The following is a 26,683-nucleotide window of genomic DNA, read 5'->3' on the forward strand; positions in this document are numbered from 1 at the left end:
TATTTAGCACTGCAAAGTGTATTTTCATTTGCCTGCCAACGCACGCGCGTATGCAGTACCCCATCGTCCAGGGCCGGTGATTAAATGCGATAAAGTTACGTTACACGTGGTTAATGCTATGTAAAGGACATAGGAAGGATATAGCGGTTTCGAAATGAACTCCTGCACTCAGTATAATAAACTTTGTTTTGAGATTTCAAAAGGTGTTGACTTGCGACTCCTGAAATCCTCCATTTTAATTCTGAAAGTGAATTCAATTCTCAAATGAAGATGCCCAGCTTCACATGAGAATCTAAACTTTTCAATTCGAAAGACAGAAAATCCATTTTTTCTCTTTTCCGAATTTCTCATCATCTGAAATTTAGCCTCTTATCCTAAGATGTCAAAAGGTTCATTTTCAGAGCTTAAGAGATCTCAGCATGAGATCATAACTCAAAATAAACTTGTAATACACGTGTATCAAGAATTCTTGCAATCCATGCAGATTCTAAACTCCATATCTCGCGATATTGATCCACGCCTCGTCGACGTTTGGATTTTCCTTTTTTTTTTAATCGACGAATGTGGAATGTGGTAGAGATTTCATCTCGGGAATGAGAAAAATATTGATGAGTTGTTGAGCAAGTGTTGGTAATTGGAAAGGTTCGATTATCGGAGTAATTCTAACCGCGACACTAATTATTTCCGCTGTACTGGTTCTCCATCGGTTCATCGACGATGAGAGAATGTAATAAGATGGTAATAAGGCAGACACTTGATAGTCACACTCGAGCAAGTGGTCTTGTTCCTCATTATCTTTCTTCATGTCCGACAACACCTAAATTCAGGGGAAAAAAAAATATCTTACCGAGATAATCGTCTGGCATTTATACACGTCTGGATTCCGTAAGGCTGACGTCAGTCATTCGGGATGTTTCATGAGTTTATCGCCGGAGATAATCCCTCTCGGGATATCAGAGAGATTCTACTATTCACTTCAATCGCGATCGAATCGTTCTATGGGACAACTTGAGTATCTTGTCATAAATTCTTATCGGAATTGTCTCGTGATAACTATCTGGCTTTATGGCTTCCTCATTCTGTTGGCCGAGTCGAATAGAAAAACAGATTTATCCATCAATGAAGTGACCATGAAGTCATCGACACAATTGAAAATTCAAGACATTCCCTTCAACGATAGAATTTTAATTTTAAAAACGATCGATTAATTATTGGATTCCCATCTCACACTTTCCTACAATTCTCATGACAATCTGAAAATGTCTCTGCCCCCACAATGTCTGCACCGAAAATAATAAAAAAAAAATGCAACAAAATGAAATAAAAAAAAAATGGTGTCGAATCCGGTCGCTGCGGAAATAGATGACGCAGAGAGAGTCGGAATGAAAGGAAATAAAACTGAAACCCGAGGTCCGAGGAGAGAGTGAAACAACGAGGGGAAGAACAAAAGCGTGTTGAGCACGTAAGTGCAAGATAGTCGGGTGAGATGGAAGGAAGCGGCTTGCCACACTGTTTCAACAAACTCTCGAGGCAAGAGAGATTCGCGAGAAAGATGGAAGGTTAAAAAAAAGAAGGAGTGACCGCAGCGCCATCGACCGGAGTGAACAGCTGATATATAAAAATGTGGGAGTGCAAGAGAGACAAAATGATGCCGTAGTAGTAGTACCACGTGGTGCGAGAGTTCTCGGGTGGTGGAGGCGTCGCGGTTCGGGTGGTTTCGCCGTTGGGGGAGAGGAAGGACGAACCGCCAGTGGAACGTCGAGGGGGTGCTGAGGGGGGCGCCGAGGGGATACCGGTGGGGAAGGCATTTCCCCTCGGCCCGTTCCCTGATTAGTTGATACCCGACCGTTGTGGAGGTCGGTATGCTCCGCTCCTCAATAATTCTCTCAGTTTCAAAGTTATCCGTTATTATTTCGACGACTGCTCATGCTCTCCCAGCGTGTAACACGTATTTGGATAAATTACACTGTGATTACACGAGTGAATGCCAAGTTGTGAGTGATAATAGTGATGGGATACAATGAAGAATGTGTGGTTCAAGTGGTAACAGTACTTGTGATGAAAGTTTCGTTGGTTATTGTCGAGTGAAGTACGGGAATTTATGGTGTGGGTGTGAGGTGTTGGTGGGTTATTTTTGATAAATAATCGATAGGATTTTTTAAAGTGCACTCCAGTGGAAGAGCAGGTTAGGATGTATCCCAGTGCTGGCATTAATGCGGCAGCTGTGGCCGCAGCAGCTGCTGCACGACACCCGGTAAGTGTCCTTCCAACGTTTTTTTTATTACCGTAAATTCTTGTAGGTTTTAACGTTTTTACGACTGTTTATGGCGAAACTTTTTGGATTTTATGGGACGTGATATTTTCACGGAATTTTTCCATATTTTGTGTAAATTTTGGTGATTCTGGATGGTTCATTTACACGGAGAGAAATCTGCGAGAGGTTTCAGGGAATATAAATATTGTTTGTCATGTTACCTCTGTTAAATTTTGAAATATTTCACAAAGTAATCTATTAACTAAATCTCCTTGTCATCCATTACATCTTCGAAACTCAATTCTAGATTCCCTGGAATTTTCGCGGGGAATTCACGATAATTATTCCAGGAAGTTTAAATTCCATGGGCCTTTTCCCCTTGAATCGAATTAAAGGTCTTTTTCTTGAGAATACAGCCCAAACATTTAATTATATTTAGCCCCACCAATTTGTTTATTTCCATTCTGTCTGTTTATTTTCTCCTTGTGCTTCGTTATCTCCACATCTTGCTTGTTTTCATTGGTTATTTGAGCTTAGAGAACGCGCTTATTTCCACTTCCTGGAAATTTCGATCGTGATAATTAGCGTTTTATCGGGTGATAAATAATGAAGGTATTTAGAGTTCATCTTGAGCGAGTCTTTGTTGATGAGTTTTGCGTACATTCAGCCGTCGCGCTCCAGCGATTTCCTTCTGAGACCAAAGATCATCATAATCTGATAGGCGGTTTAATAATAGAAATGCCACGTTTTTTTTTTCTCCCCTTTTTTTCCCTCTGACTACTTGTATTATGGGGCTTGAGTTGATGCAACTCGAGTAACTGTTTGGTGGAGCGGCAGTTTAATGTTATGACTGGACTGGCGAGAATCGTTTTACGTCGGTAAATAGAGGGGTATTTTCTAAACAAAAAATACCGAGGGATTCGAAAGGTCTCCCATGCAATTCGTCAGTAGTTGTGGAACAAAAACATACGTTTTTTCTTGCTCAGTGGAACTTGGGGGAACGTGTGGATCGGATGATGTGGACGAAAATCGATAAGACTGCAAATTTTTTTATTTATCTCTCTGAGATTCATATCTCCCTTTGCCTGGGTAGATAATCGCGGTTGTGACAATTTTCCGGGGAAGAATGAGTGGAACATTGTGAGGGGAATGTAGAAGCTTCAGTAAAATGAATTTATAATTTTTTCCTGCATTTTTTAAATTTAACTTCTGCTGAAAAATCCCTCGTATTTGAGGATTTCTAGTTTGGAAAAATTGACAACTGCATTTATTTAAAGTTATTGCCCGACACTATCATGAAATATTCCGATAATTTTGAAGGCCTTGAAATATTATGAGGAGAATATCTGAACAGTGCAGGATAGGGTCTGTTTTCGTCGAATAGTAGGTAGTTGTCGGGATCAACCTTGGAAAACTGACCTGGAAACCGAGATGGCTTACCCAGCAGGGATTGCCAGGGGAATGTGTTTGCTAAAGAGGCTCGTTTCTCCTCCATTCAAATGTCTTCCCCTGTCCCCACCCTGTCCCAATGTGCACAATTACGGGTTATTTATACCGGCAATTCCATGATCCTCCAACTCTAAATTGCAAGATTGACGCACCGGAATGGTGCATGTGGCAATAAATCAAGTAGAATTTGATGAGTGAAGTCCCTCTGAGTTGAAGTATGAAATTGTCGTTACGGTGAAAACAGTGAAAATACGGGGATTTCATAGTTTCCTGCAGGAACTGGTTCATTGTTTATTCAAGATTGTGATTGAGTTTACTGTACCGATGTATCAACTGAGTTTACATGGACAGGGTTGTGTGAGGGTTTCTACTGGTTTCTACTCAACATTCACAAACACACAGACTTGGGGATATAGTCTCTTGGATAGGCCAGAGGAGATGGACGAGGTTTGACAAGCACCGAGAGCGATATGCTCGCCAATATTTACCGTCCTAAATACACCGATACTGGGGACAGTTTATTCATACTGTTCCAAATCTTCGGTTCAATGTTTTCTATTCGACTCAGAAATTCATGACCTCTTACAATCAATTCCACGAAATTCACAGATCCCCCATTTTTCTCTATTTTTTTTTGCGAGAATCTACCTGAATTCCCCACATTTCCAGTAATTTCCATGAGACAGTTCAGGCACATCAGGAACAGACGTACGGACTTGTCGTCTCATCGCAAGGCCACGTCGTAGAATGTAATGAGTAAAATACAAATAAATCCATAAAACCTTAATCTCTTCCCATAAATTCCATCAAACCGTTAAACAGGTTTCTTATTTGTTTGGATATTAGGGACCCGAGCTGAAGGAAAGATACCCAATTTCAAAATTTCCCAGAATTATTCATAGAAATATATATAGTGAATTTTCCTGTCTTACAGTGGATTTTATGGAGCATTATTTTTGTCCTTTCGTATACTCTCGGGTTTTTACGATTTATTTCCTTCCCACTTCAAGCCCTTGTACCGGATTCGCCAATGTTCGAGGAAAACCTCGGCTGAGGGAAAAACCTGACCAGGCACAGCCGGCCCTTGAGGGATTTCCGCATGAACAATGAAACTGCAGAATGAGAGCGTTAAAAATCTCTCTGAAGAACCGAATCCAAATTGCCCGTGTAATTTCCGTAAAATATCCGAAATGAAGGATTCACTGATTTTTTCATCAAGTACCTGGAAAATTAGTGCAATAGAAATTTTCGAAGAGGTTGTAAAAATTGTACATGAGTTTCTGTCGACAATTTTTAATAGTAGATTTGAAAATGAATTTATTGTACAGAGTATTAGATGGCTGAGGGTAATGTTGTGTCGCTGATGGAATCCCATATTTAAAAAAAATGATACATTTCGGAGTGCACGTGAAGGATACGAGTACCTTTTTACTCATCTTGCAGCCACTATGCTAGTAAAGTTTCGTCGGGTCAGCGCAAATGGTAGCGGTTTGCGAACTATCTCAATTTGCCGGCATGACCACAGAGACCGCGAAACCACGACTTCCCTCATCCCGTGGCCACTCTGAGTGGCCGCGATTCTCCCTCTATCTTCCCATCGCTCCCAATGTGCCACCTGTATATTCTGGTACTTTTGGTTTTTCCTTGCCGCCTCCCCGTCTCCACGCAATTGATGTTATTTCCTTTGCTACTCGAACATGTCCGTCCTACTATCGTGTGGTTCACCGGTGTCGTCCTATTGTGTCATTCGCACGTACACGGTGAGACACAATAAAAGAATAGTCCTAGCGAAAATGCGGGAAGAATTCAGGTGGTGCTCGGTAAAGTGGATTTAATGTCAGAGTACCGTAAAAGTTCAAGTGCTGCACGATAAAAACTACTATTGTCGAGACTTGAGAAGAATAATCTACTCAAACTAAATAGAACTTTATTTTGAGACTTGGGATCTCTGAGTGGGATTTTTGGAGTTCATAATTTGAGACTTTCAGGACTCGAATTGAAATTTTAAAAAGTTTCAGGGCAATCGGGTTTTATTCATTCATCGGTCAGTTCCACAAAAGGCAGGGTGGAAGTACGGTGTTGAAAAAAATTTTCTTCTCTGTACATTTCTATTTGCTCACTGATTATGGAGCAGCTATTATTATTTTTTTTACTCTATTCACTTAACGATTCCTCTCATCGGCCCCAGAACCCTTCGAGTGAGTCGACACACTCGTTCCTCACATTCCCACCACGCCTCCCTCCGAATTCTCCGAGAACCAACGGGGCAACTTGATTTGCCATTTAGAAAACCAGTTCTCGTCCATCCATTTTTTTCAGCTCTCTAAAAATCACATGAAATCCCGAGATAGCAGTCCTACAGTACTAAGAATAGTTGAACCTTTCTCAGATTCTTGACAACAGAAGTACACGAAATTGTCAATTATCCATAAAAAATCGAATTTGAAGTAAAAAAATTGCTGCAATCCGAATAACGCAATGGGAAGAGCGACGGGCCCACAATTCAGGGGTTCCAGGCTCGAATCCCGGTCTGGGTATTTTTTTCAGCAAAAGTATTCATTACCCATCTCGGTCGAGTGAGTTCTTTCGTAATTTTAAAAAAATTCCTGTCTTCAATGACAGAACTCCATCATCTTACAGCGAATCAGCTGTTTCCACAATGACCAAACATTGCCCAGTTGTCATCAAATTAATAACGAGGGTATTAGTCGTCAATGTATCGAGTAGTTGGTAGTAAACACGGAGTGGCCGATGCAATGAGACAGACAGCCAGTCAGACAGAATACCCACAGTGGATTCGAGTGCACCTGCGGTGGAACTCAGGGGCGGGCATGCAATGGCTGTACTGTAGTCCCATAGTTTCGGTTGTAGCGTGTAATCCTCGCGGACACCGCAAACATGTAATTAACACTTGCTCCGATCGTCTCTGTCGGATGCACAACGTGTACACTAGCCATCTTGCTTGTGAGTCCACACCGCCCTCGACAAACCCACACGTACAGACAAGTGAGGCCATCAACACCACACACAACTACCGATACAACTACAAACCCAATGTGAATGTGTGCTCGACTGCGGGCACAAACGCGGGCTCGCGCCCCCCAGTCATTCGAGATCATGTCGGCTATAGTGTTCCCGAGGATGTCTTGCCGCGTGTGGAACCCATGTCGCCTTTACTCTGAACCGAATACATAAGTGTGTTTAAGAGTAACAAGGATGAAGCCATAGCGCTGCACTCATCTTTTATGTCTTCCACCCGGGGCTTGTCTTCCATGAATTGTTTTCTTTACCTTTTTTTTTTAACTTTTTTTTTTTACTTTATTTATTTTTCAACCCCTGGCCCTCATACGTTGAGAGAACTGCAGCTGTGCTCGAATTAACCATTTGACACATGTATACACAACGGCTTTTATTGTTTACCTTTTTCACTCTTAAGTCGACTTCTGTAAATATCGTCGAGTTATTGAGAATTCGAGTGTGAATCATTCTGGGGGAGGGATGCGTGACCGGTATTGGATACTATTTTAACGCCGATATGTTTATTTTTTTTTAAACCGACACGAATTTTTATTTTCTCATTTTAAATTTATCGTTAAGTCTTTTAGGGATTGTGTGTATTTTGGAGTATATTGCAGGACATCGCACTTTTTATAATAACATTTTTCACTGAAACGATTTTCTAAATATTGATAAAGTGATAAAATATTTTTGTCAATCTGCGTTTATTTATTTATTTATTTTTCATTTTATGTTTTATGATTTCAGGGGCCACCGCAACCAGGACAGCCGTTCAAGTTCACGGTGGGGGAATCTTGTGATAGGATTAAGGAGGAATTCAATTTTCTACAAGCGCAATATCACAAGTGAGTGTATTTTACTGGACTGCAAGGCTCAGACGTTCATTACTCAGACGATTATGTTATAGGCTCGAGGTAATTCCTCGGTTGATGATGGAACGAGGAAGAATTGTAGGCAAAAATCTCATCGATTGCATATTTTTTCTTGTTTTCGCCTCAATAACTCAAGGATTCTCCAGATAATGGAGTGATGATGGTACTTCAGGGAATCCTTGGGTTTACGATGCCTTACTAATTGGTCAACCACACGGAGAGAGAAATTTGTTGGAATTACATCTGAATTTGAGTAATTGTAGAAAATTACGATCTTCGCGAGCAATTTTTATGTACAGGCCTGCAATTTTCAGGAAGGGTACCACTATTTTTTCCTGGAATTTTTTATTAAATTCATTGAAATATTAATGTTGAAAAATATTGCAGCTCATTAGTCGAAAAATTGCTCGCGAGAAATATGAACAAACAATTTGAATCCCCACGAATTATTTAGTCACAAGAAGTGTGAGATAATTTCTTGTTGGCGTGCTTTTTTAAAATTTTTTTCTTGCCTGAAAATTGGATAATGAATGTATCGAATTTTTTAACCAAATGAGGAGTTTGCAGAATGATAATTATTCTTATAAATAATTGTTTCAGTATGAAGCTGGAATGCGAGAAATTGGCGACGGAGAAAATAGAAATACAGAGACACTATGTGATGGTAAGAGTAATATTCACATACCCCTTGAAATATCATCTTATGGTTTATGCATGATCTAATAATGCCATTGAAAATTATTTTTCAATCTGACCTTTTCATTCAGTCAGTGAAAATTATAATGATAAAACCTCCATTGTCGGGAGTTTAATGCAGCCCGGGCATATTAAATTGCACCGAAAATTCGGATTCAATTGTACCGTACATTGTAGCTGTTTAGAATCACATTTAAACGTCACACTACCAATTCATCCAAACATCTGCACGTTACATTTTCATTCACACCCCAGAATATATCTAGCGTTGACTATTGTTCAATGAATGACACATTCATAGACATAGAAGTTAGGGTTTTCTCAGTACATCTGTACATGCAGACAGATAAATTTTTCTTCACATTTATCCCGCGTCATTTGATGTTGAAAAATGAGTTCTGAAAAAAATCTTATGCAATTAATCCAACAAGAAAAATTGTCTTCACCAATAAATCCGTAATCCGTAGAATCCATGAATCCCAATTGGAAATGAAAAAATAAAATTCCCATGAACAAATCAACTTCTATATTTTTCTTCACTTAATTTCTCCTCGTCCTTGATGACCGCAGTAACAAGTGGTTTGAATGCGATTAATCACGTCGACAATCTTCGAGGAAAAAACTGTCGAGGTAATTTATCAGATGGAGTCGATCTTCGTGATTAACGTACGATCTTGTCGTTAAGTAGTTGAGAAATTTCAATGATATAATTTCCCGAGTTGCCTGTTGAAGAAAGAAAGAAGAAAAAAAAAAGCCGCGATCGCATGGGATTAATTTACTCGAAGCCTAAAGAATTCAGTGGGATAATTGGTTGAGGCACACAGACGCAATGGGGGCAAGATTTTTTTTTTCCCCCTCAATTATGCAAGACCATCCCCTATCAGCTGTTCTCATACCCACCCCTTGTTTCTGGTTGTGATGGTGGCATTAGCCGAGTAACTCACTTACGGCGTAATTAATTCGCCTGGGGTAATTACCGAGCTAATGGCTCGTAAAATTAAGAACTTGTAAGCCGCATGTTTGTATATAACGCTTGGTGGATATTATACTAGCTTCTCGGTATTTCTCCCCTTCTCAAACTCATCCACTTCCGCATTGGTACATTTCAGGGTACGTGTGTGGATGGCCTTCTTGATTATAATCATTATGTTTGAATAATAGTGGTTTGTCCGCGAGCGACAATTCAGATCGCGTGACTCTCACGGGTTAAGACTTTGATCTTGTCGATTTCATTAGTTTCACCGGTGGCATTCAATCGTGATTGCTATCGCCTGTGTATCAAAATTTCTTGATCGTTTAAATGATTGTGTAGCGTCTAATCATTACGTATACTACACCGCTCGAAAATTACACTTGACATTTTTAATAACCACAAAGTTATGATAAATTTAAATATTGTTGGAATATGTGGCATTGGAAAACCGTGAAAATGTTGAGTAATTAAATTCAAGCTTTTTTTCTCAATTTCCTCAATTCACAATATCGCGTCATTAACGATTCGCAATTTTCAACAAAAATTGAACAGAATTGTCAATTTTTTTAAATAAACAATGAAAATCAGATTTTTATGGGAATTCAAGAAATTGAAATTGGAATATTAAAAAATATTAAGTAATGACACCTGCCAAATTGATATTACAACTCTCATGTTAAATTGATTAATTAACGAAGGAGCTCCTATTGGATAATTTTTTTACCGAAAGTTATATGTACCTGAAAATAAATTCGAGACATTCATTGTGAACTATCGAATATTTTATGAAAGAGAAAAAGAATTATTTGTGACGTTGGGGGATTCCAAGAAAAAAAATCTCGGAATTTAAATGCCGATAGAAGAGCTGAGGGATAATTAGATTTGTTTCTCTAATAGGGTAACGTAAACACTTGTATCTTTTCTCTCAATATTCGAATTTTATTGTTTTGAAATCCGAGTTAATCGAATTAGGTAGCGAAAACGCAGATGGTCATAATTCGATTTGTTTTTCTTGAAGACAAAAAAAAATATCTCTGAAATAGAGGCATCGATTCCAAGAAATGCGAGACACTCATTGGGGACTACCACATTTTTTTGTAAGAGAAAAAGAATTATCTGTGAGGTTGAGGGATTCCAAGAAAAAAAATCTCGGCATTTAAATGCCGATAGAAGAGTTGAGGGATAATTAGATTTGTTTCTCTAATAGGACAACGTAAACACTTGTAACTTTTCTCTCAATATTCAAATTTTATTGTTTTGAAATTCGAGTTAATCGAATTAGGTAGCAAAAATGCAGGTGGTCATAATTCGATTTATTTTCTTGAAGACAAAAATAAATATCTCTAAAATTGAGGGGTCGATTCCAAGAAATTCGAGACATTCATTGAGAACGACCATATGCTTTTTTAAGAGAAAAAGAATTATCTCTTCAATAGAGGGATTCTAAGAAAAAAAAATCTCAGATATTAAATGCCGATAGAAGAGTTGAGGGATAATTAGATTTGTCTCTTTAATAGAGTATCGTAAACACTTGTAACTTTTCTCTCAATATTCGAATTTTATTTTTTTTAAATGTCGAGTTAATCCAATTAGGTAGCGAAAACGCAGGTGGTCATAATTCAATTTATTTTCTTGAAGACAAAAAAAAAATCTCTGAAATTGAGAGATCGATTTCAAGAAAAAGAATTCTCATAAATTCAATACATTCATTGAGAACCACCGAATATTTTTTAAGCGAAAAAATATTTTTCGCACGATCAGAAATCTAGGTCTCCAGAGATTTATTTTTTTTTGTTTCTGATAAGTTCTCCACCACTTGACACTCTTCTCCTTTCTGTTCTCACATTTTTATTTCACCGTGTGGATTTATTTCCACATGTTTATTTATTTGCGGAACTCAATACTCAAAGGATTAATCTCGAAATAAATCTCGTCTGTTTCAGTACTATGAAATGTCTTATGGACTCAACGTCGAAATGCACAAACAGGTGAGACAAATATATGCAATTCCCATTTAATTACCATTAATAGCAGAATAATTAAAGTATACTCGATGGATCAAGTGCCATTAAACGAAAGAATGTTTGACCGATATATGGCGATAGCGAGAAGACCGCATTACAGAGAGACAAAAATTTACCAAAAATCACCGGAATTTGCACCAAAAATTTATCGCTAGCAATTCTGTATTGCGCAAATTGTCGTGATTTTTCACGGAATATTTATCTGCGTGTAATGCAAAAATTGTATATTTCCGTCTCTTGAATGATAAAGATTGAGTAGATCTGATGATTATTTATTGGAAAAATTAGTCGAGTGTTTTGATATCTCTTATATCACAAGGGTTATTTCATCGAGGATATTTTTTTTATTTATTCAAAGTAGATGATACGTTTTTGTGTAATTTATTTCGGAATGAATGGAGTTTATTAGAGTAAAGACCCCACGCGGCGTTGTGGCTCCCGCTGAGGAAAGGGACGGATTCAAATTATTTTCAGAATTACGTTCCCCTTCACGAGAGTTCACGGAGAAAAATATGTTTTCTTGAGTCTGATGAAGTACTACAGATTGCCATTATTCATTTATTTCCTTGTTATCATCTATTTTATTCATTGAGCTGTTATAAAGTGTCTCAAGAGACTTAATCGGAAAAATGCGGAAAATTTTTGAATTAAAAAATTTGGAGATTGATTTCTGACATTTGCTATCATAGAATTCAAGAACCACTCTGAACTAATATTTTTATCAATTTCAATTAATTGAATTTTGAATAGAAAAATAAAGAAAAATCAATTCGACCGTTTTATAGTCATTCTGTAATCCGCGAAAGAAAAAAAAATGGAAATTGTTAATTGCTATTAAAACCAATTCAAATAAAAACCAGTCTATTACCTCAGCCTCATCCTATATATTTTTTCCCCCTCCGCCCTTGAATTATTCAGTAATTCATGATTGACGATATTTTCATTAAATTTACAGACGGAGATATCAAAGCGGTTGAACGCGATAATTGTTCAAATTCTCCCCTACTTATCGCAAGAGCATCAGCAGCAGGTGTTGACAGCAGTAGACAGAGCAAAACAAGTAACAATGACTGAGCTAAACTCCATAGTCGGGGTAAATATTTATCACTGGCAGATTTATTGTTTGCAACAATGTCAAATCAAAGCAATGAAATGCATTTCAATTGGATTAGTTATTTAGTATTAGCAGTGGTTACGTATGGGTCAGTTGGATGACTTTAATTGGGTTTTACGGTGTGCAACAGTCGTACATCCGCGAACAATCATAATTGTTAATCGATTCACGGTTGGACAACCACCAGAGGAAATGCAACCGATGGAATAGGGGATTGGAGTTGGGTGAGGGTTTGAGGTGGGGGATTTTCGATGGAATGACGAGAGTATCGAGGCCCTTGCATTGAAATTCAGTAGCGCGAGGCATTCGACACCCAGCCAACACCCCAGTCTCCACCCCAGACTTATTTCATAGTGTGTATTACACAGATAAGCGATGAAATTGGCATTCGAGCGTGGTCCCCGTATAATTGAGTTCCGAGTTACTCCCTCGCGGTGCCTATTCCTCTGGGTCGCTTGATGGCGGATGGATATAGTTGAGCCACCAACCGCTACATGAATAATTTTCCAATAGCTACCACCGACACTACAACTGTAACTTCAACTTGCAGATACCCAACTTCATTTCATATCGCTAATTATAATTACAATGCTACCCACGATATCACAATATCACAATTGAAAAAACGAGTCGTTCGATTCGAGTCACTCGGACTTGAATCAAATGGCTTCGAATCAAGTCAAAAATATTGACCTAAATGGCTTTCTTTTCAATCCTCTACAAGCATTTATTTATCAATTGAAAGCTCTCTCCTCTCTACTACGGTCAATCTGCACGTACGAAAAAATCTTTACATCTGTCATGGAATGAAAAAAATCCAGAAAAAAAAAGTATTGACATGTGCTCAAACTCTCAATTCACCCGAAAATTGCCTGTCCCCATTCCACCTGAATATCTCCACAACATGCACTGGCGAATATAATCCCATTCTCGAATCCAATATTCGAATCGTGAGCTCGTCGCCATGGGAAATTCAAACTTGTATCTACCCTCCTCGTCCTGTCTCATTTTCCACCGCTCTCACTCGCCCACCAAAACAAACATTGAAATGCGTGTGGGTCCACTGTATACAATTCGCATTTTAGTGGCTACACTGTATTGTACAAACACAACAGATATTTGTACACGTGTTCCCAAAGCACTGTTATCTCGCCGATACGGAGGCCTTCGAAATTCCCATAACAACAGATTACCCTAAATGAGAAATAGTATTGACGAATAGTTATCATCAAGAAACATTTACCAAGGCCATTTTCAGAGAATTTTTTAGAGAACCTAAAACCATTTCCAACGTACCGACGGCTGTGGCTGTTGGTTGCCACACACAAGATACAAGATTGCCACGCGGCGGTTCCCGATTTGTTTCTCGTCACTTCCAAAAATTTGTTGCGCCCCTATCCCACTAATTTCATTGTCGCCCAGAAGTCTCATAAAAGAGACCGTCATACCTGAGTCTCTCCTTCAAAAATGAGACTCCCTTGTCCCTGACGAATGGGAGCGAGATGGCTGAAAAAAAAAAATAGGAATTAGAAACCTCGAATTTATAGTGAATCCTAAAAACCCGAGGGTATACAAGGAAGGAAAAAAATCCAGAGACTTTAAGGAGGGATGTCAAATGACCCGACAGCCCCTGTAAAAACAGGAACAACATGGGGTAAAATTCTCGTGTAAAACCTGCGGAAAATGTGAAAACCTGTATAAAAAAAAATGTATGGAAACCGTAGAGTGAAGAGGGAATAGCTCTGGAGAAGATGGAAGAGTGTGTGTCTGTGAAGTGGTGGGAATGGGGCAGAAGGGGGTTAGGGGGGAGGTTGAGGTGGGAGGGATTGAAGCCGAGGCAAACAGACCAAAGCGCCAGGGACCCATGAATATGTATTACTTGGTAAACAGGAGTTGAATCAATATTTCGTTTAATAACACCATACACACACCAATGTGCAAGCCAGCCGGCGCACACTGACGGTCAAACCGATGGGGTTGGGAATGGGGAGTTTTATCCAATCCCTCTCACCCCCTCTATCCAATCCCACCTTTGTCTGTTTCAACCCTTACCACTTGCCGTTCACCAGCTACCCTCGACACACACTCAATCTCACCCCGTTCAGGTTCACAGCGATTCAACCCTACCTCTCTTCCCTTTCCAGTCGCGTTTTCACCGCCGATGCGCCGGATTATTCACGGCGCGTTAAACCCCGTTTGGGACTATTACCGTTCCGTTTCGTGAGCTCGCTCCAATCCCAGCCAATCCACCGGATATTCCCTCCATCTCTCTTCATCTCGCTGCTCTCTCCATTGCGAGATGTCTTCAATGAATTCGTCATTGCGCACACCGCATGATTTGAATGACAATTTTATGTTTTATCGGGCCTGGGAATTTTATTTTTCACAGTTTTTTCATGCAAATTTTATGGGGAGATTTTCAACGGAATCCTGGTGAATCGAACATTATTGGGGATTTTTGGTCGGGAATGGTTGTGTGAAAGTGAGGGAAAAATTTATCTCGGGGAAATATTCAAGGGGGTTGGAACAAATTTTTTTTTTGCAATTTTTCTGGGTGAGTCTCTTGGCTTGGGGTGTTCAACGGCGAGCCAGTGGTGTTGATAGTGATAGGCATATTGGTTTAGCGGGTAATTACGTAATCCACCAGCGCTAATTAACTTTGTCTTGATTATTAAGATTTTGGGAAACCAAATATCGAATTTTCTCGAGAGAGAGATTTTTACTTAATTGGAATTTATTATTTTTCTTACAATTATATAAAAAAGCATGAAAAATATGTTTATATTATCTCTCTTACAATAACCGAAAAGATAAAAAAAATCCCCGGATTCCGTACTGAAAATGAAATATAATATCATCAACGTTACTTTATAATTTGAATAATTTCTCAATAGTGTGTGACCCCCGTTGTGTTCTCTCAGTGCGACGGAGAAGTTGAATGTAAAAATTAAATGGGCACTGGTGATGGCAGGCGGATAAAAGGAGAGGATGGGGGGTGGGGTATCTCCCCCAATAGGCTTAATGGACTCATGCATCCTCACCAGAAGTTAATTCCCTAACGAATTACAAGATCTCCCTGTACACGTGCGATACACAACTGTCCATTCACCCTCCATCCTCGACTAGTATTTGCTAACATTATTGTTCGCCCCGAAACATTCACTCCCCAGGCAGAAGGGTGAGATAAAATACTAGGGGGAAGATAGGTCTAAACTGGTATAACGATGTGTGTGGCCACATTGGCCCTCATACATGCCTGGAAATAACAATCAGAATCGATAGGGCGCTCGTCGGTATATAAGGGCTGTTTTCTCTCAATCTCATCGGGGCCCCCTTTTCCCATTCGAGTGTATATATCAAGCTCCCTTTCAACAATTGTCCTCAAGGGCGGTAACCCTAAATGCCTAAGTGAAATCCATGATAAGCTGAATTTCGCACCCGTAACGAGTTTATCGGGGGGGAAGTCCCCTTTTTTGGACCTACTACAAGGGCAGGGAGAGGGAGAGAGAGAAGCAAGGGGGTCAGCCCCTTGTCACATGTACCCTCAACCCCTGGGGGATGGCTTCCAAGGGTTTTCTATATCCGAATCTCAATGCCTGAAATAGGGGGGTTTGGCGTATTTGTTAGATGGGGATGGCTATCGAACTTTCAACATTAGCGACTCCATTCTTGCTCTTTCGCCCTTTTCCCCCTTTTTATTCACACTCTCGTTATTGTGGTTTGGGACTCCCCGCCAATCGTCATTGCTTCGCCACGTGTGAGATATGATGAGACATGTTGCGTTTAATCGGGGATAATTTATGCATTAGGATTTTTTGATGGTGATGTTGATTGGTGGTAGGACAAAAAAAATTTTTCTGATATTTTTTGATTTTTGATTTTTCACCGGGACAGAGTATTACTCGAGAATCCAATTGGTAGTGCATTTCCAGTGACAAAAAAATATGGTAGCTTTATGTTCATGTTCTGCACACAGCAACAGAGACCAGATATTCCCAGGCTACTCCAGCAAATGCATGCTCAGCAGTTGCCACCGGGTGCTGCGATAGGTCCTCATCCAGGATTACCTGGACTCCCAGGGCTCGGTCCTGCGGGGGGTCTTCCTGTCCCAACATCTGCATCAGCAGCACTTCTCGGACTCGGACTGACCCCTGGCGTTGCTGGGACCCCGGGAACTGCTGGGGCCCATCCACTCTCGATGCTCGGCAAGCCAGAACTTCATAGGGGTCAGCCCGATGATCTCAAGAGCAATGGTGGCAAGTTTTTATTTTTATTTCATTCAATAAAATTATTGCTCACGATCAGATAAAAAATATTTACCAATGCAGAACACTTCATGAATAAATAGAAGTGAGGGAATGATGAGAGATTATTTTCTTGTATCGAATCAGTTTTCTTTCCGATAAATAGTTTTTTGTCTGAGCATAACAGTTGTCGAACAAATAATTTTTGAGGTCGCCATAATTGTAAACACGAGGTCATTAACATTTTTTTGGAACACAACTGTTAGTTGCACAATTGGGTCGTTGAAGTGGAAGAAATTTCATTATCGCATGTGGAAAACATGTTTTTTTACGAATATATCAATGTTGACATTTCTAACATTTGTTGTTTTTTTCCTCTGTCGCAGGTCTCAGTTCGACGGAAGAACGACACGTGAGTAATTCACTTTCATGTTCAACTAGAACGGTGGCGAGTTTTATGGGATAATTGGCTGTGATAAAATAAAAAAAATAGTGTTACAGTATTAAAAGAGGAATTAGTTCAACGCGAGAGATAAAAAATGGTGAAATTTCTAATATTGTTCAACATTTCCAAGAATTAAAATTTTCAAAAATGCCGACATGACATTCTTATTCCAAAAAATTCATTCTGACGAGGAATTTAGGGCGAGAGATAAGTCTTTTAATATTGTGACGATATTTCTATGAGTGTATAAAATTCACTCGAATGAACACATGTGAGGGGCTCTCCGACCCAGAATTCAGACTATTTTTCAGGCGCGTTGTTTTTCTCAATAAGATACGGGTACACACGGCCGTCACGTGCTCCATTGAGTACACTTTAGCTAGCGATTTAGGTTTTTGTGGGATGGGGCTTGAAAGAGAAGACCTAAAAAGAGGCGCGTCTCTCATAGCCCAAACAGCAAAGAGTCAATTTTTCGCAAAGCGCAAGTCTTTCACGATGAGAGAGAGGTAAAAACTAATGAGAGAAAAAAATATATAAAAACGACTAGCGAAACCAAGGGGAAGGCGAAGATGAGTATTATAGGTTCGGCGAGTCTGTAATCATCGTTGGACCGCAGAACGCCCATCGACACCCTCTCATTCTTCTCCACCATCCTATTTTATCCTCTTACACGTTATACATATACTCGTATATACGATCACTCTTTCCACACTATTTCGCACTGGAGAGCATTTGAAATACTCTTTTACACTTTTCTCAGACCCTCTTGACACCCTTTTGTCTCGTTTCATCTACTCTTTTTTTTTATCACTTCCTGTTCATCCTTCTTATCTTTTTTAATCTCTGTTATCCGCGCTTTCTGTCATCAGTATTCTGGGATTATCGGAAAATAGGCAACTGTTGTGGAATGATTGGATAATCAGATAATTAATGACGAACAAGTTTTATACTCTTCAACGCGGAATATCCCTCAATAGAACAATGGTAGATAAAAAATGAAAGAGCAAAGAAAAACAATTGTTAAGAAAAAAAATGGCATTTTTTTTAAAGAGCACAATATCAGCCATGTGCAAATATTGTGGTTTACATGGTTCCGCATAAAATGTATCGTAATTTCGCTCGTTCCAGCGAAGTTCAATATCACCAGCGGACAAATACAGTAGACCGCGTACCCCCCAGGAATCCCATCATGCGCATCACTCGCAAAATCATCACGATCATCCAATGCACATTAAAAAAATGAAAAAAGAGCAAGACAAAGATGTGGGTCACAGTGACGGTGAAAAAAGCGATCAAGATCTAGTGGTGGATGATGCGAGCGAGGGACCAACGAGTCCCGCGGTTAATGGTACGTCATCACCCCGTGAGAACGGTCTTGACAAGGTATCGTCGTTGAATTCAAATGTTCAAGTGAAAAAAGATGTGCCACCCCACTCACCTCGCAGTGGTACAAGTAGCAATGCAAGTACACCATCGGCAAAAAAAATGGAGGAGAGGGAGAAGCCAACGACACCGATATCAAAACCCATGACACCTACATCGGGCTCGGGAGTGAAAACAACTAGCTCGGGAAAGCTATTGCAGGGGCCACCACCACCGGGAGTTGCTGGTGCATATCCACCGCATTATCCCCCGGGTCCACCGTCACATCATATGCCACCCGGTGGACTTCATCCTCACGTAGACATGATGGCGTACAACGGTTATGGAGCACCTCGGGGACCACCTTCGCTTCAACAACTGTATGATCCTCATGGTGGTATGAGGGCACCTGCCGGATCTATTGGAGTACCCGGTGGAAAGCCGTAAGTTTTAGTTATCTGGATTTGTTGAGAATTTGAATTTTGTTAAGTCACTATTACACTTGCACAATTTACAAAATGGGTCAACCTGGGATTTTGCAAAGTCTCGAGTCGTTTAAAACTTTTGGATTAATGTCGGTCAGAGTTTTGGATAATTGAATTATCAATTGGTAAAATGAACATGGATCAGGAATGGATGGCCGATATAATCTCCCATTAACCTGCTCCTCAAAAACATCGACAACCTGTAATATTTCTCCTTCCCCCCAGTGCTTACAGCTTCCACGTGCCCAGCGAAGGACAGATGACACCAGTCCCATTTCCCCCAGACGCCCTGATTGGTCCAGGAATTCCGCGTCACGCCCGCCAAATAAATACTTTAACCCACGGTGAAGTTGTGTGCGCAGTGACAATCTCAAATCCCACGAAATACGTGTATACGGGAGGTAAGGGTTGTGTGAAAGTTTGGGACATTGGTCAGGGTGCGGGGGGTGGTGCAAAACCAGTCTCCCAACTGGATTGTCTCCAGCGTGACAACTACATAAGATCAGTGAAACTGTTGCCCGATGGTAGAACTCTGATAGTCGGTGGTGAGGCGAGCCAGCTCAGTATCTGGGACCTTGCGAGTCCCACACCTAGAATCAAGGCAGAGCTTACTTCATCAGCACCTGCATGCTATGCTCTTGCCATATCACCAGACTCCAAGGTGTGCTTCAGCTGCTGCAGCGATGGTCACATCGCTGTTTGGGACCTCCAGAATCAGACGCTCGTCAGGCAATTCCAGGGTCACACCGATGGTGCCTCCTGCATCGACATATCTGCTGACGGCTCCAAACTGTGGACAGGTGGACTCGACAACACTGTCAGATCGTGGGATCTCAGAGAGGGCAGACAACTGCAGCAGCACGACTTCACCTCCCAGATATTCTCACTGGGATACTGTCCAACTGGCGAGTGGCTTGCTGTTGGAATGGAGAACTCCAATGTCGAAGTCCTTCATGCCACTAAACCTGACAAGTATCAGCTCCATCTGCATGAGTCCTGTGTTCTGTCGTTACGATTTGCATCGTGCGGAAAGTGGTTCGTCTCCACTGGCAAGGACAATCTTCTGAACGCTTGGCGCACACCTTATGGAGCCTCGATATTCCAGGTAACATTCACCTTATCAATTATTTTCGGCTGGCTTCGATCACATTTTTTTTTCTACTCCTTCTTTCTCGTTTATGATGTAAATTGCACGAGTATGATGGAAATTAAATTCACAAGGGGGCGGCAAGTGTCCTCGTTTCCTCCTCGTGTAATGACGTCCTCGAGCGAGTGTGCATGTTTACATGCATGTATACCACCCACATAGCGAGTGTGTTACCCATCCATTGTATAACCAAACGAGAGTTACGTATATCACGTTGGTGGAGTTTGTTTATTCCACGTCATTCCGCCCGGAAATTTTCAAACCAAACAACGCTATCCATCCATTTCATGGAGAAATACTAGGGGAAAAAAAGAGGAAGGTGAAACTACTCAATGGCTAGCGTTATAATTGGAGGGGATTTTAACAACTGTATTACATTTAGTTTTCCAACTCGCTTCAACTTTTTATACACACTCGTACTCGAAAAATATTTTCATTTGTATATCCCAAAGTTGAAAACATCAGAATGTTTGGATTGCGCAAGCCACTGAGTTTCAACGTGAATAAACAACATGTTGAAATTTTCGGGAACTCAAGCAACAGCTGCATGTGAATATTCGGTTCAATCCAAAAAGATTTACCTTTTTATTTTAGGGCCTAACTGTACTAACTATAAAAGCTTGATCCATCCCTCGAAATCGATATCTCCGTTTGTCATCATTTTAATAAGATGAAATTTATATGAGAGATTACGTTCGATTGATGATACAGGTTGGGTTTGGCCGTGTTGGATTCGATTTAAAAATTGAAAGGGTGTTGTTTATTGTACGATACTAGGTGTAAGGTGAGTTATTGAACAAACGGCTCTTTGTCTTTTCAGTCAAAGGAATCATCGTCGGTGTTGAGCTGTGACATTTCAGCTGACGACAAGTACATCGTTACGGGCTCAGGCGACAAGAAGGCCACTGTATACGAGGTCATCTACTAACGAGGGCACACGTACACACATCAATCAACTACGACACCTGTGAAGCCTTTCTCGATATAGACACTCGAAAGTGTTATAACCCGTGACAAAACGAAATATTCGATTCCCTGCAAATACAGTTATTGGTAATGTTACGCCATTGATATTGTTGTTGTTATGATTGTTGTACGAATGGCGCGCAATGCCGAATGGAAACGAGAAGTTTAGTACCACGAGAGATTGACAATTGATGCTTCGATCAAGCGCCACTATGTTGAACAATTGAGGCGAAGTTTGATAGCACGACTTTAAGATTTTTTTTTTGTTCATTCATTGAATCATCAGGGCTTGTGCTGTTAGGAAATGAATGAAATTTCATGGACGATTGACTGGCAATTTTCCGAACAGCGGCACTGGACGTAATTTTAAAGAGAAAAAAAAATCGAGAAATGTCAGGTGTCGGTGAAAATTCGAGGAAATTCTAGAAATTGCGGGGGCATGACGACGAAAACCCTCGATCTTGAATTCAGAAATTTTCTCGTTTTCTGTTCATTATCGAGAACGAGTGGAACGGAAATTGACCGTTCTGTTTGATTTTTCAAGGGAATTATAAATTTTCAATGACGTGCTCTGAAATTTCTGTGGAATAGCAATACGAAAATCAAATGTTCGGAATTTGACACGGAAAATTCAGACGGAAATTTTTTAATAGTGTAACCCCGAGGCTGATATCTACGCTAAGTTATCACGAATTTATTATTATGATTCGCATGAGAAATTGAGAGTGCGAGAAATAGTGTTTGCATGAGGAAGAGAAGTTTTCAAGTGATAGACGTCGGGTCGTTACTTATGTACACTTTGTATATAATCGCGTTACACATACTATCATATTTTTATACTTCGTCTACAGTCGATTAACAAATAATGAGGGAAACTACAGATTCCATCGATTAATGAATTGTACATAGAGCATTGTCACCCCATGTTGTAAATTGTTATAGACAGAATGGACGAAAGGGAGGGATAATTAGTAATAAAATGAGAATAATGAAAATTGTGTTGATTATTTTTGAGCAAGGAGAACAGGTAAGAGCAGTTCAATTCATGGAGTACAGTCAATCCTTTTCCCTTATATTCCGGCCTTTTCTACTGAAGATACAAGTGACATGGGAAACCACAGGAAAAATCATGCCGGTAAAGATGGATGTTCTATCATATCTTTCTGTCAGACGATTTTTCCTCATCTCTGGAGAACATCAGGTAAGATTTCATGTGTGTATATAATAGAGGTATGTAAATTCAAAATTATGCAAGTCTCCAACAATGCAAGTTACGGAAAAAAAAAATGTGCCTTGGACACGAAATGCGGCTGAATGCACACATTGGATTGAGTATCTAGGTATTAATTTCTCCCTGGATACTCTTTTCGTATTACTAAAAGCCCACTGAGGCTATCGTATTAGCCATTAACACATACACCTGTAAGGAGAGTTTTAAACTCGTCTTACATCATCGCGTCAATTTGCCCTGAGAATTTCAACGAATTATTCTCAAACTAGGGTGATTTGTTGAAAACTCGTTTCGAGCTAAAGTTTGATGATAGTTTCGGCGAGTTATCGTTCTCACGCAAACTGCAGTCGAGCATGCAACTTTCCGTCTAGTGGAAATCTTCGGGTACCTCATAAATAGAGCATTAAAACTGTTTTTGCAACGAAGAATTGCAGACTTGCCGGCGATTGACTCTGACTCTTCATTCTCAACGAAAAAAAAAAAATCACTGTTTACGATAATTGCTGTTTTACAGCGTACCATTTTTTTCACTCCAGTTTAATTTGATTTTAATAAAAAATTATTGGGTGGTTAAAGTTGTTTTAATTGAGTAATTGACTTTTTTAGTTCATGTCAATTTTTACGGTGAGCTTGAACATTGAAGATAAATGAGAAATTTCAGTTCTTTTTATTCAATTGAAATGCAATTCAATTCAATTAAATGACTGAAAATTCAGAGTAGGAGTAAAATCCCAAGGAATTTTTATGAGTATGTCATCGAGGTATCCAATATTTTTCTCATTTTCTCAAGAATATCGGAGACATTATAAATATAACATTCTCGATGAATATATATTTTCCGCTGTGACAATGTAGCTCGGTGGTACTCATTTTTCGTGGTAGAGTGAATAAATCCTTTAGCCGAATAAATAATGATCTTTTGACAAAACTCGTATAGTGGTGGTTGTGTAGTTAGTGTGAAGAATCCGATACACGCTGGGCTCACACATTCCACTCGTCCCTCTGCGGTCTTACCGGTTGGCATACTGTGGCAACACTAGCAAATTAACAGGCACGCAAATGAGCGAGTTCACGCGAGCCGCTTTCATGTTACCATTCATTTTACCCAACCCTCCCAAGCCCTCTCTTCACTCTACATTTTCACTCCACCCTCTCTGTTTCACAATTGGACACTAATAAACGTTCACGCGTTCAAGCGTCCACAAGTTTACTCGTACCTATAGTCATAGACCGATGGTATAATGTTCCTCTCCTATAATTCTGCAAAATGACGTGCACCCGTTCACACCAATGAGAAATATCAGCAAACAAAACTAGTCTTTGTCATTAGTTTCAAGCTAACCCAATATTTGTCCGCTAAAATATTTAGTAGCCAATGCGTATTATTCCCAGAGAATTTCATCAATGATGTATGAAGTATGAAGTTCCACAGGGTGTTAATTTCCGGAGGGAGGAATTTATTTGTCTTTTGATTTTTGTGGACTGTTGAAAATTTTTTGTAATTCCTGTCGCATGGTCATGTGAATTTTTCATTATGTGAGTTTTAATTCAATTTCAATTAAAAACTCTCGCTGAATATTTCATCCATCCCGGAAATTAAAAAAAATGGATTTTTTTGGTAAATGATAATTGATTTTTTAATGAGAGCTTGCATTTCCAAGCTCATCCTTAAAATGCAATATCAAATGCAATTGAAAAATAAAATTAATATGAAATGAATTGAAAATGAAAAATAAAACGGAATATTCGACAAAGGGTTCGACATAAGATCATCAGGTAGAAGTCGCGATGAGAATTTCACAAAGGCATGGAAAAATCTAGTCTAGGTGCTGAATGAAATTGAAATGGAAGAGTCCAATGGATGAGCATTGCATCTATGATGTGTTTGAATCTTGGAGTGTGAGGGTTTGTGGTGTCCAAAAGGGGGTTGCCAACACTAGCCATTTACCGTGTGCACATTTCTAAAGCGGCCAGGTGGGAGGGCAAGCGCACGCTCGTCGTGGGTATACCGGTATGGGTTGGTGGTTATCCAGATAGCAGATAGCCAGGACGGTGGTCTCGTTTGCGGTTTGACCACCCTTGTGGTACTCCTGCTCTAACCATTCCCCTAAAACCACTATACCGCACGATCCGCAGCCTCTGCACAACTTGTGGCGTTATATAGTCTCCTACTCGTTCCCTTTCACTACAGTTATCATCAGCACACCGCCTCTATCTGCCCAACCCTTCCAATCCCTCCAACCCTCCACCCCTGCACCCCTGCACTCCTGCATCCCTGCATCCCTGCACCCCCAACCACCCTCTTCACTTCGATCTCATAATAATGAAAATTTCCTTCAAAAGATTCATCTTCAAAGATGCTACTCAAAAATGCATTAAAGATTCAAGCAAATTTCACATTTGGTTTCATGATCACTAGATATGATTCAAATTAGTTTTATATTATTTGATGAAATTAGTTTATATTATTTAATAAATCGTGAAAACTCAGCTCATCCTCGTTTTTACATTCCATCCGATTAATTAACCGACACAAATCGATGACAAACGTGCATTCGCTGAATTATCACATCCCCGTATTCTCCAAATATTCGAATCTCAGAATGGAAGAAAATCCCGTAAATACATGTGTACACACCAACGAACACATGCATTATCTCCCCCCCGATTATTAGACAAGTACATACTTTATCAACACTCGTTGCACAAAGCGCGCAAGAAAGCATTGCCACAGGGTAAGGTACACTGGATAAAACGAGTCTGAAAGTACTGAGAGGTGTGGTATATTTTTTATTTTTTCTCTCTCCCCCAAAAGAATAAGGAAAAACAAATAAATGAAAATAAAGGAGAATATGGAAGGAGAGGCTGGTGAACAGAAAATATCATGAAATAAGGAGGAGGAATGAGAGATCTCGGGAGGAACTCGAGTAAGAAAAACATGGTTGCAGTGGGGTGGGAGGAGGTGGGAGGGTGATGAAGCGAGAGGGATGATGGGGGAGGTGGGTTAGAGAAAGAGGAGTCGAAAACTGTGGAATGAGGAGTGACGGGTGAGATAGCACTGGCTCGACTACACATACGGTAGTCGCAGATCGGCGAGCCAGACAAGGGCCCGAGCAAGCAAAATGGAGGGCAGGCAAGCGTGGAATATAAAAGGAAGAGAATTCATATCTCGTCAGGGGATCTTGCTGCTTTGCCGCTGAGAGACTGTTTTCGAGGGGTGAACCAAGTACGAGGAGGGGCGGTGGGGCGGTGGGGCGGAGAGGTGGTGGGCCGGAGGGGGACAGGGTGAAGGGGCCAGAGAACATGATGGCAATGGGTGTAACGATAGAGCCAGTTCAAGTTGGTGCAAGTGGGACAGGATGATGGGGTTGAAGAGGTATTGGATGAAGGTGGAGAATAAAGCGAGTCCGCGCGGACTCGGGATGTATTTTCAGGGGAACGAATCAACGTCGAGGCTTCACCAATGCGAAACGATGCAGACACACTGGTTGGGCTTTATACCGGCACCTCTTGGACGCTTGCTGAGGCTTGTATATCTCAAACCGTTGAACCACCCAAGGAGTGAGCCAGCTCTTTTGTCTATACTCTCGACAGCCGTCAATGCACTCTACTCTCCTCGTGTTATACGCACAATGCGGGTCAGGGATATGTGAATCGTGTATAAGCGGGTAAAAGGTACCGGAGGAGCATTGCAGTGGTCTTCAGGCGACAGGTGAAAGAATCGAATAAAAGGAATGCTCAATGGCATTAAATAATGGAGGTGAAAATTGCAAGTGCGTTCTACAGGGCACGGAGATGAAGTTTTTGCTTTTTTTTTCATATTTTGATTTTGTTTTCTGATCAGCCGCCGAATTTACGAATCGCCAGCTGCCAAATTGGAGATTTTCCGATGATCAAGTCATCAGTTTTGGAGCTGCGGTGGCGATGGGGAGTGTTCGGGGAAACGGAGGTTGAGGGATTTTGCGTAATTTAGGTTTTCGGTTGATTCAGGTTGAATATCACTTGATTCAAGTCAATTTTGTTGAAGTCGAAATGGTTAAACTGTTTTTACATTGAAATCGATGGAGTCAGAGGGACTCGACTTGATTCAACTTGATAATCAACTAGGGTCAATATTTTTTATATTTTTTTGGTAAATTTATAGTGGTGCTCAGGTGGTGGAGGGATTTTTAGTTGGCTGGTCCCGGTATTTCTTCAAGTTGTCGGGTCTATTAACGTCTGGCAACAAAAGTACGTCGCACTTTCTAAAGTGTCGCGGTTAATGCGGTACAGGGGATTTATCCGCAGCGACTTATTACCGGTGCCGTCTAATCGTTTTCGTGGGATCTCCACCAGGTATATGTGCGAGTCACCGTTATCTCTGAGTGCCTCGAGTCGACTTGTATTTTTTTCAGGTACTTGTT

General features: G+C 40.4%; 1 protein-coding gene across 2 annotated transcripts; it reads left to right on the top strand.

Moving 5' to 3' along the window:
* Window positions 1-1,714: 1,714 nt before the first annotated feature.
* On the top strand, window positions 1,715-22,029 carry LOC105271670 (protein groucho-1). Of its 2 annotated transcripts, none has more exons than XM_011313370.1 (10): window positions 1,715-2,254; window positions 7,469-7,566; window positions 8,194-8,257; window positions 11,206-11,250; window positions 12,242-12,379; window positions 16,377-16,653; window positions 17,031-17,056; window positions 18,218-18,894; window positions 19,162-20,041; window positions 20,904-22,029. In XM_011313370.1, the coding sequence occupies exons 1-10, from the start codon at window positions 2,192-2,194 to the stop codon at window positions 21,009-21,011; spliced, it is 2,376 nt and encodes a 791-aa protein (XP_011311672.1). In that variant the 5' UTR covers window positions 1,715-2,191; the 3' UTR covers window positions 21,012-22,029. The 2 variants fall into 2 exon arrangements, with proteins under 2 accessions (XP_011311672.1, XP_011311671.1); XM_011313369.1 differs by having other exon boundaries at window positions 1,718-2,254; window positions 16,377-16,656.
* Window positions 22,030-26,683: the final 4,654 nt, after the last annotated feature.

The sequence above is a fragment of the Fopius arisanus genome, unplaced genomic scaffold (genome assembly GCF_000806365.1).
Source record: "Fopius arisanus strain USDA-PBARC FA_bdor unplaced genomic scaffold, ASM80636v1 scaffold00118, whole genome shotgun sequence".
In the NCBI taxonomy this organism is placed as follows: domain Eukaryota; kingdom Metazoa; phylum Arthropoda; class Insecta; order Hymenoptera; family Braconidae; genus Fopius; species Fopius arisanus.

What these genes read in the sequence shown, in the direction of transcription:
- LOC105271670 (XM_011313369.1), top strand. Translation starts at nt 2,192, where the DNA reads ATGTATCCCAGTGCTGGCATTAATGCGGCAGCTGTGGCCGCAGCAGCT. An exon ending in CAGCTGCTGCACGACACCCG is followed by an intron (nt 2,255 to 7,468) that starts GTAAGTGTCCTT and finishes TTATGATTTCAG; the next exon opens with GGGCCACCGCAACCAGGACA. An exon ending in GGAGTACCCGGTGGAAAGCC is followed by an intron (nt 18,895 to 19,161) that starts GTAAGTTTTAGT and finishes CCTTCCCCCCAG; the next exon opens with TGCTTACAGCTTCCACGTGC.